Here is an 11257-nt window from a genome sequence, read left to right on the forward strand (position 1 = left end):
TGCATAAGATGCAGCCCCTTCTTAACAGTTAAACCCTTTGTCCTTCTTTTTTCTCCTTGTCTGAGAAGTCCTCCTGCAAGAATGTGGCTTAAAGTGTTGTGTGCTCCAGATAGGTTTGGTGCAAGGCTTTAAAGCAAAGAAAACAGAAACTTCTTGCTGCTCTGACTATAGGTTTCATTGTCAATAAATGTTCATATAAAACCAATATAACACAGAAGGTAAATAATTTCTGTTATTTGTACTTTTCTGTCTCAGTGAGGTCGATACCAATACAGCATGAAGTAATCAACTCAACTGCTCAGTGAATTGACTCCCCTACAGTGAATATACTTAGGAAATGTGGTAGATGATGTGTTTTTGACAGGAGAAAGTAAATATTAACAGTGGCTTTGTGGAAGGTATTTAGGAGAGATGCATTGTGGAACCCATTGCAAGAAAACTGGAGATGCAGGTGGTAGCAGGAATGCTTCCTACAGAAGGGTGAAGGTGTAGAAATCAAATTACTCATTTATGTTTAAAGCAATGAAATTTAGGAGGACTAAATGGATAGCTACTCTTAATTACCATTTGACCAGCGTAGGACAGACATGGACCTGCTCAAGTGGGTCCAGAGGATGGCCACAAAGATGATCAGGGACTTGGAGCACCTCACCTAGGAGGACAGGCTGAGAGGTTGTTTAGGCTAGAAGAGAGAAGGCTTTGGGGAGACCTCAGAGCAGCCTTCCAGTACCTAAAGGGGGCCTGCAGGAAGGCTGGGGAAGGACTTTTTAGCAGGGAGTGTTGTGATAGAACAAGGGGTAATGGTTTTAAACTGAAAGAGCATAGATTTAGATTGAATATTAGGCAACCTCCCTTAGTCCAAAAGGTGATCCACAGAGCTGCTGTGGGTAACACGTCGTCATGGGTTTCATGCCTGGATAATGGGGATGATGGTGCTGCTGGGGCATCCCTGGGAGGGGCCTGGGCAGGGTGTATTTGTTGTCTACCTGCTCATCATGCTCCTCTGGGCTTGTGCATACCTTGCTGAGATGACCCTGGGCCCATCCCAGACACCATCTGTCCTGATGGCTCCTGGGCTGGACCTGGGAGCATCCCAGGTGGGTTTTCTTTCCTGAGCCCCTCTGCAGGGATGCAGACAAGCTTTGATCACTTAACCTGGACCGTTTGCAGTTACTTGTAGGCAGCAGTGTTGGTAGTACTACAGACAGACCTAAGGAGAGCTATCAGCAGCATCTCTGAGGTCACCAGATGGTACAGGATGAATTGTGGAAAAAAAAAGACTGAATAATGTTCAAGGAAAAATTATTCCTTTGTACATTCAGAGGTGGGGGAGGAAGGACTTAGAAGGGTAATACTTTTCTTAGCTATTAAACTTCATTGTGTTTCTTACTGGAATTTTTATTTTACAAAATAGATTATGAAGAGCTTTTGCCATTTCATACTTACAGTTTCATCATCCTAATACCTCAGTGTTGATGTTCTTTACTTGCGATCATAATGTTGCAGTATACTTAAATATTCTTTTTTATTATTATGTGTCTCAAACTTTTCTTTACTTTTGTAACAGCAACTTATTTTCTTTTAACTTTTCAGATTACTCAGACTATGAAGATAGTTCTGTTGAATTCTTGGACAGGTGCTCCTCTCCGTTAACACGGTCCTCGGGGAGCTCTTTGACTTTGCGCAGCATGTTCTCAGAGAAGAATACATCATACCAGTATCCAAGAGCTATCTTGTCTGTTGACCTTAGTGGAGAAAGTAGGTTGGCTGAATAGCATTTTTCAGTTTGTAGGTTTAATTCTTTCAGAAATAGAATTTTAAAGGAAATAATTTGGTTTATGTTTGGGATTGTAACTATAAATACGGTGACTGATTTCTACTTCATCCATTTAAACCAAAATGCTTACACTCATCAGGCTGTTTTGCATTTGGTTAAGTGTTGCTACTTTGCTTCTGAGGACATGACATTAAAGGCACTTTGCAGAATCCATCAAGAAATCTAATATACCACCAGTGTGGTTGAGAGTGATTTTTTTCCTATATTAAGGTTAAGATTTTTTTTTTTAACTGCCAAAAAGCCCTGTATCTCCATAAATATTGTGTTTCTGCCCACAAAATTTCACCTGTATTTATTTTTACTAGACCTTTCAGATGTGGAGTTCTTGGATGATTCCTCTACGGAGAGTTTGTTGCTTAGTGGTGATGAATACAATCAGGATTTTGATTCAACTAACTTCGAAGAGTCTCAGGATGAAGATGATGCTCTCAATGAAATTGTTAGATGCATTTGTGAACTGGATGAAGAAAATGGCTTTATGATTCAGGTAAAGAAATTTGAGGGGGCGATGTATTTTTCCATGTGAATTTCTTGCTTGTGAAGGTGCCCTTTTGATGTGCTGGAGGCTGAAGCTGTGTAGAGAGCTGTAAATAGAAATGAACAATAACACAATATTTCTGTGTTCTGCACTTGGCTTGACTCTGTTCCATGTGTGCAGAACTATCACTGTAGGTTGGGGTTTCTTTAACAAATCGATATGTAGAACAGGTTTGTAAGGAAACGTAATCTTTTTCTTTATAGCCACTTGATAAATTGAAGATAAAGAATCCTTTCCCGCACACAAACCATTGCTTCTGTCCACAGACCATCCCAATTAAACCCCCCTTCTGCTTTGGCCCTTGTGCTTTGCAGTATTGACTGTAGAAACCACTCTGCTCACTGTAAATGTACCTCAGCTGGATCCAAGATCTCTGCTACACAGAGGACAATACAGTCACTGTGATGTGTGTGTGATATGCCTCCTCCATCTTTAGAATTGCAGTTCTCAAGCTAGAAGTTGCTCGCTGGTTTTAGAAACTGCTAAGAATTTAAATCTTACCTGGTGTAGAAAAAGGGGAAGAAGACTATACAGTATCTGCATATCCATATATGGATTGTAACTGCTCTGCTCATTTATTTGTACTCCAATGAGGGGAGTGTTTCCCATCTACTAATGAACGGTTGTCTCAAAAATGTTTGTCTCAAGGAATTCATAATATAGCGATTAGATCAGATGCAAACAATAGTGAGGAAAAACTCAGTTGTCAGTAACTTCAAAAAAGCCATGAACCTCTTGTGTTTCTTTTCCCCGCACTCAAAAAACAGGTTTGTATTCAGCTGTTGATGTGGTGCAGTTTCTGTGGAAAACGCAGAGCCTTTGTAGTTGAGGTTTGAAGGAAGGCAAGTTTGACTGTCCTGTATTAATGGCCTTTGGAAAAATGGTCTTTTGGAAAGTGACAGAAAGAGCTGAAAGTGAAGGACACAAAGACTTGTCCCTGGAAACCCATTACTGAAATGCTGTGCTGTGTTGGAGGAACTAAGCAGGAGTTCAGCTGTGGTAATAATGGGGAAAAAGAGACTGGTGTGGAAATCTTCGGAGAGAGGAGAGGAAATTGTAGACATAACAGTGTGACAAGAGGAAAGGTGACTTCAGTGTTTTGAATAGGTTGATGATGCTCAAAAGCATTGTCAAAGCAAAGAGGAGATATTTTCAGTGGTAAAAAAGCAGATATTTATAACAGAGGCAAAAAGGGAAATGTATTTTTAAGTGGTAATTTCCTGCTCGTTTCTGAAGTCCAATGACAGCCTGATTTTTCCTCTTCATGCCTTGTCTCACTGAGAGCAACCAGTTTGCTGTTTCTAGACCCTCATGTCTTACCACTTCTATTTTGCTCTCCTATTCTCTTGTTTCTCCTCTTTCATTTTCTCTTCATTTTCTTTTTCTTTTAGATTTTCCATTGGTGCGATATTAAAAGCACATCTTTCTAGCGCACTGGAGAGATGCTTTGTAAATATAAATAATTAAACTGAAGAGTTTTCTACTTTTCACTGTTATGCTGTAATGTATTACATCTTTCTACTTTACTGTAATATTATACTCCTGTCTTATGTTTCACTACTAAATATTTAGGTGCTAAGATACTGAATGTTGTAATAAAATATTATTAAATGTTACATCTTCAATTTCTTTTTTTTTTTTCCAGTCTGGAATTTGTGGTTGAGGTAACTTTCAGAACTAGAGCTATTTTTTAGCTTGATGTCTTTGCCTACCCAAACACAAATTGTCCACCTAAAATAATCTTACTCAAACCAGATATTTAAGTTAAACTGCTGTTCGCTGCATTTTGACCGTACAAAAAATAGCTTCTGATTTTTGAATCTACTTATCTCAGTTTTAGTTTTTGCTCTTGTTTGTCTTATTTTTCCTGATGTCAGTGTGAAGAGTGCTTGTGTTGGCAGCACAGTGTGTGCATGGGGCTGCTGGAGGACAGCATTCCAGAGCAGTACATCTGTTACATCTGCAGAGACCCACCAGGTACGGATAAAGCACCTCTATCTGCAGCTGTCTGCTTTGGATTGTTAAGCAGAGATGTTGTGTGTTGCTTAAACTGTTAAAGCTTTGTCTGTATCGTCTTATCTGTTACACTGCTTTGGGGCAAGCGCTTCTAGGTTTGGCTCTGAGCAGAAACTTAATTTCCTGTTAGTAACATCTTGTTCAGCTACGCTAAATCTTATTCATGATCTTAATTCCCATTGCTTTAGTTGTTGAAACCTAATTACCCCAAAACCTTAGCATTTTTTCCTGTCATAGTAGTTTGAAAAATCTTTCTAAACGAATCATTCTTGTTCAGTGACCTGTTTTGCCTCTCCTTGGCATCATATCTCTTCATTTTAAATATTTTTTAGAGAAAAAGGACTCGTTACCACAGTACACTAAAATATGCTGTGGATGTCATTTCATATCAATTGCAATTTTATAATGTTTGCATTTGTGTAAAGAAAGGTGTGGAACTGTGTATGTAAAATATGAAAAATAGTTTTTATGGTAAATGATAGTACACACACAGCACATCTTGAATTTAGGATTGTTAGCATCAGTTTGAAATGACAAGAATTAGGAAAAGCATATTTACTTTTAAACTGAAATATTTTGATTAGGAAAATGTTGATTTAAAAATTATTCTGTCCACAGACCTATTTTTCTTAGCAGTTATTTGGAGATAAACTATATGATTGGAAGAAAGTTTTTAGTATTTTTTCTGACAATTTATACCAACTCATATACATGTCTTCTGGTGAAATATCCAACAGTTCAGCTGTTTCAAAAGGGAAATGAGGCTTCATCCCAAATTTTAAAATTCTGAATGAAGGAAAAAAGAAATCTAAAAACTGTTTGCAGAGGTATAAAACAGCACAGTTTTTATTAGTAATTTTTGAGAAGAAAATTTAGGAAACTAGAGCTGGACAGGTGTGACTTTTTCCATTTGCTCCAGTCTGAATCTAAATGGATGGTATAGAGTCTTGTTTGGTAGTTCTGTGTGGTATGTTCTTGGAGCAGTCAAACTTTTTCTTATTAAAACCAACTAACTTGTCTTGTGTCTTTCCCTGCACTGTGCTAGGTACTTCGTTACCCCCTGCTATGCAGAGACTGTGTCCCTAATTTTTATCTTCTCTCCCTTCCTAACCATGACTTCTTTTCTTTCTGTGTCAGGAGAAAAAGGTCATTCACAATGTCAGTATTTTAAAGTGTATTGGGATAATGGGCAGAAAGGAGATAGACAGGGTATTCTCCTGAAAGGTATGAAGGGCTTCATCAACCTGTTCTTTGTTCTGTATATGATGATAGTCTGATATGAAATTGAGTCTAAGATATTGTGGTCTTAGCCAGTCTGTTTGCCTGGGTTCCACACTGTAAACAATTATAATGGAATAATTAGAATTATACATTTCTAGTTTTGTTTTCCGGGGGTTGTTTTTTTTACTTATTTATTTTATAAATAGTTACTGAGTTACTATAGAAGCATTAGCTAAATATTCATTCATGCCTGTTGTGTTAAGACTGTAGATGTTACTATAGCATGGGAGACCTAAGGCCATATCCTGTCTAGTTGTGAGGGTCTGAGAACTCTGCTGTCAGATAATTTGGAAATGTCTGTTTTTCATGAAGCCTTCTCCTGACTTCTAAAAAATAGATATTCAGTATTGAAGCAAAATATTTGTCTTTTAGAAATAAACTAGGTGGTTTGGATATGTCCATATAAAGTCTACTCTCTAACTTTCTCTTGGTAACTTAGGTTGTTTTGTTTTTTGTTTTTTGTTTTTTTTAAGAAAGATGCTGTAGTTAAATAAAATGCTAATTTAAACTTTTTTTTTGCAGTTAGATTGGTAATAGCACAGTTCCTAATATCCTGTAGTTTGATCATAAAGGTGATTAGATTTTCATTTCAAATGCTGTTTAGAGAGGTCTTGAGATTTCAGATTTATTTTTGTGTTCATAATTAAGAGTTTCCTCCTATCTATGAAAACTTTTTAAAATATCAATAGCAAGATCTCAAACCATCCTTTCATGGTTGTTAGGAGACATTTAAGAGAGTACAGCATATAATTATAGCACCCTAGCTTTTAAATAGAATTCTGTTCTGTCTTTAGATGGCCCTCAATTTGTTTGTTGCTTACCCCAGGTCAGAGGTGGAGTGCCAAATATCTTTATGATAAGGACTGGCTAAACAATGGACACATGTGTGGATTATCCTTTTTGAAAGAAAACTACTCTCATCTTAACGCCAAAAAGATTGTGTCAACACATCACCTACTGGCAGATGTATATGGTGTAACTGAAGTACTGCATGGACTGCAGCTGAAAATTGGGATATTAAAGTAAGTATCAGTCCAGGGTTTATTATCCATCTTTATATGTTTAGGTAGCACAGACTGCCATTGTTCCATTTGTATAAACTTCTTTCTTGTATAATAGTTGAAATAATTCAAATGCAAGATGTCGAGTACACTCAACTCCAGTTGAGTTAAGTGTTCAGCATCTGAGTGGATATGGTTTATTTGGGTTATTGGTGATTTATTTTTTTTAATAGTCAGTTTTGTGTTAAAGAGATATTCTGGATTTATCCGCAATTAATCAGTGTTTTAGGAATACTTACATATTTGATAATGGTGCTATCAATAGCTATGATCTAGCAGCAGTGGTTGTTTAGTAGTTCCATGCTGTAAGTGGTGTTCTCTATAACTTGCTTTTTTTTTCCTCCCCTTTGTTGCAGAAATAAGCACCACCCAGACCTTCATCTCTGGGCTTATTCAGGGATGCGAAAAGAACAAGAACAAGTAACTGTTGGGGTAGAGAAAAAATTAGTGACTTTGCCGGATGCTGTTAATCCAACTGAAAGGACGTGTCACAGTCAAAACCACAAAGAGCAGCCCAGTATACCCCACAAGATGGAAGAAACGTACATCACAAGTGAGCACAGTTACCAAAAACCACAGAGTTTTGGTCACGACTGCAAAGCAGTCGCTGACCTCATGAGCTCAGATGATGAAGATACAAGTAGTTTTGAGGAAGATCAGGAATATCACACTGAGAATAAAAACTGTTTACAATATTCTTTTAAAGATGATGGCATGATTGAGCAGGTAAGTATCATTCTTCATCTGGGAAGTTTCTTAGTTGGAAAAATATGGTCAGTCTGATAAAACTCACTGTATTTAAAAACTCACCATATTTAGGAGTGTTCCTTGTTGTAAGTCGACATGTTCTATCAAATAAGTCTGCAGAAATCATTAGAAGCAAAGTTGGATCACTGCAGTAGTTTCAGGTAAAGTATGCCCATTCCAGCTGCTGAATGAAATGCGAAGTGTGGTTAAAATATTGGCTGTGCTAAAACTGTTTCTGCTCAATCCAATGTTTTGGGGCAAAACCCAATCCTATGCTTGAAATGCAGGGTCTTGAAACAGAATTTACATGTTTTTTGCAAGGTGAGGAAAATGTGACAAGTTTTCTTTTTTTTTCTCTCAATTCTGTTTTATATATGTGGTTCTTTTTCGTGTTTTGTTAAACTGAGATTTGTAATAGTGTTTATTATTGTATGGTATTCTTCTTTGAATAGCAACACTATCTAGAATTCTGTCCACTAGTAATGATTTACTGACCAACTAATTTCAGCTCATGCAACTTCTTTTGAGTCTTTTATATTGCATCTTTCTTCTAATTAAATGTTTCATGGGGTATTAGTCAGGATTATATTTGGCTGTTTAAACATCTTTCTCACTTTATTGCATTAATGGTCTGAATCCATCACTTTGTGGAAATGGTCTGAAACTTGTTAGTCTGGTTTTAGTGAAGAATTCTCTTTGAGCAAAAAACAAAGTGAAACACACCTTTCTGTTTTCTACACCACCAACTGTGTGAGAATAAATGGCCCAACTCATCCCCCTTTTGAAGTACACTTTCTGGTGTGGAAGAAATGAGTAAGATAATGTCTTTTTTCTTTTAATTTTAGTTTTAAATGTGACATGTAAGCTATATAGTTTGAATGGAAAATTCTGGCTCATTCTAATGAGAAATAACTGTTTGTATGTTAAATCGCATGATTATATTCAGCTTGTGTAGTAAGGAGACAGCCATGCAGCAGTGTGACCAACAGTAGCTTGAATTGTCTTTGTAAATAGTATAAATGCATTTAGAATTAAAAGAAAATATATGTGAGCAGTGAAACTAAACTACTGTTTCCTTCAGAGGTGTGCGTATGTCTAAAAAGCCAGGTGCTCTCTGTTTTAAAATAGGAAGAGATCTGTCTGGGGCAGCATCAGACACCGTAGTTCACCTTGTCAATAGTCAGCCTTGATATCTGAAATAAGGCTTTCTGTCTAGATTTAATGCACATTGGAAAGCTCTCCTTTGTTTCTTCATGAACCTGTTAGTACTCGCCTTAAAACCAGGATGACACTGGCATTGAAGTACCATTTTTTACATGAACTGACTTCTCTGTAAGGTGCTGCCTTCACCCTTCCTTGCCAAAGTTCTGTTTGGGGCTTGGCACTCTCCCTTCTTGCATCCCACAGAGCCACGAATATTCTGGGTTTCTGTACAGTTTTGTCTTGTCCTAATCTACAGTTCTGATAAATATCTTCTTTTGTCTCATAAAGTGTTCAGATTGACTGATCCTTTTTGGACTATGCATTGTCTTGAAAATTGTGCTTAGTTTCCTTGTTCTTGTGTCTCAAAGCACAAGCCTCCCCGACCTGAACCTCCCGTTTATTTCTTCTCCGTGAGCTGCATCCTGTGCTCTGCTTCTCTTACTGCCTCTGCCACAGCTCACTGATTGCCTGCGTTGATCTCTTAACTTAAAGGAGGACCTGTTTGATCTTGAGAGGTTTTTTTCCAAAAAGCATTTAGTAGCCATTCAAATAAATACAGAATGTCATTAAAAATTTTAAAAAAATAATAATAAATTGATGTTATGTAGATATTAAGTTATTTAGCTTTAAGTTTTTCTCTAACTTACTGCAGTGGGCATCTAAAATATTCACCCAGCAGATGATCTTGGTTCTAGAATTATGGACTTGGGTCTTTATACAGCAAGGAAAAAATGTCATTCTTCTCTCATGGTTTCAGAGGAGGTCTGAAAATTATAAGAAATAAGGCATTTTTTATTTACATTTAATGTGTCCTTTGTAAAGATTAATAGTTTGAATAGAGAAAGCACTGGAGACAAACTTAATGTCTTGAAAGATTTTATCTGAAAGGTTTGAGAGTTTAGAGGCTTTTCTGGCTTTCAAAATCTATCTTTAGATAAATAACTTGAACTCTTTTCATGAATATTGTGAGTATTAACAATACTTGTCCTCCAGGACTCACTGATAGTCCGCCAGTAGGTTGGTCAAGGTTTGATTTATTTTTTAATTCATTTTAAGTCTTAACCAAAAAAAGAAGAGCAACTCCTTATTTTTAGAAGTAACTTAAAATCCATCAGTCCCAATTTTCTTCTCCCCCTCTCTTCTCACTCTTCCCATTCTTGATTGGAGAAATACTTGAAGAAGAAAATGGTGTTAAGTCTGTTATTATGTGACATGGAAAAAAAATTAGCTGAGCACTTTATCAGAAAAGTGTATTAATACGATAAAATTCACTCCTTGCTCTGGCGTTTGCTGTGATCTGACACTGTGAGCACACATACCCAGTATTTTAGTCCCTAGAGCAGAATCATCAGTAGTGAAAGCACTTCATCAGCTATGAAGTCATAGTGGATATAAAAATAGAAACTGTGAATCATGCTAATTAATGGAAATCCTGAACACTTTTTAACTCATTAAATCTGGTGTATTTCGTTTGGTTATTTCCGTTAGCTGAAATGTCAAATACAGAAAGATGAAGAACTTGTGTATTATCTCGGACTTGATATGAAGATATTATTTCAGAGAAGCCAATCTTCCTCAGATATTGTGTTTGCATAACTTTGTACATTATTTCCCTCCTTAACTGGCCCCAAACGTGTTCAATTCTATCCCAGACTCGTGCTTGCAAGTTACACAGGACCATAGTGATGGTAGGAAGAGAAATCTTTTGTCTTAATCAGCAAATAGAATGGCCAGTTTATTTGTGCAATAAAATTGCTTTTGACATCTTGGATACTACTGCATTTTAGGGAGTTTTCCTTCATTCTCTGGCTAAAGTTGAAACAAACCTTAAAGTCTGCATGCTTCTGGTGGCAGTAGGGTGATGCAGTTCACCACTTCATGGTTTAAGTCACAATTTGTATGAAAAGGGAACAGAAATGTGGTCTGGCTTAGTGCATTAAACAAATGCTTGTGCTGTTAATTTACCTCTTGTCTCACTCCCCCAGTGCTATGTATGCTCATTCCTATGGAATTTGCATTTTGCTTGGTTTAGTTTATTGAGGTGTCATGGTACATGGCTCTTTGAGTATGCTTTTGGTCAAGTAGACAGAAGTACAGTTCTAAAATGTCATAATTTGTCATGTGACTCATGTTGAAATCAAGACCAGAAATTAAAACAAAACCACCCTCTTAAATGGCAATTTTTTTTCTTTCTGTCGCTCCTATGAAGAAGAATTCTGCTGAAGGAAACACTGTGTTTGTTTGTAATGAAAGAAAAGGCTCAGAAGAACAGGTGGACACACATCTTCAATGGCAGCTAAATCTCCTTACCCATATAGAGAATGTACAGAACGAAGTCACCAGCAGAATGGACCTGATTGAAAAAGAAGTTGATGGTAACTGCGTTGCTAGATAACTTGTTAATATACCTGTAACAGCATCTTCCGTAATCACTGTGTTGAAGGGGATCTGAGGCACTGAGGATGGATTTTTAAGAATTCTATTCAAATTTGGGTACCCAACATTATAACCAGAGCTTATACCCTTCATCCCCCCCTGCCCCCTTCCACAAGTTTTGAATGCCCGATAAAGCAG

At 37.1% G+C, this 11257-nt stretch overlaps 1 protein-coding gene across 10 annotated transcripts in view; it reads left to right on the forward strand.

Annotated features, from left to right (window-relative positions):
• PHF20L1 (PHD finger protein 20-like 1) overlaps window positions 1-11257 on the forward strand; it is a 55649-nt gene that overhangs the window by 37825 nt on the left and 6567 nt on the right. For 6 of the 10 annotated variants that reach the window (XM_014965311.1, XM_014965309.1, XM_014965313.1 and 3 more), the window contains 6 exons: window positions 1594-1758; window positions 2143-2324; window positions 4253-4352; window positions 6499-6694; window positions 7090-7459; window positions 10893-11058. In XM_014965311.1, coding sequence (XP_014820797.1) covers window positions 1594-1758; window positions 2143-2324; window positions 4253-4352; window positions 6499-6694; window positions 7090-7459; window positions 10893-11058 — 1179 coding nt within the window. Of the gene's footprint in view, window positions 1-1593; window positions 1759-2142; window positions 2325-4252; window positions 4353-6498; window positions 6695-7089; window positions 7460-7552; window positions 7642-10892; window positions 11059-11257 lie in introns of those variants that run through there. The other 4 variants (XM_014965310.1, XM_014965315.1, XM_014965317.1 and 1 more) reach the window with 2 other exon arrangements.

Source organism: Calidris pugnax, unplaced genomic scaffold (genome assembly GCF_001431845.1).
Source record: "Calidris pugnax isolate Ruff unplaced genomic scaffold, ASM143184v1 scaffold41, whole genome shotgun sequence".
Classification (NCBI taxonomy): domain Eukaryota; kingdom Metazoa; phylum Chordata; class Aves; order Charadriiformes; family Scolopacidae; genus Calidris; species Calidris pugnax.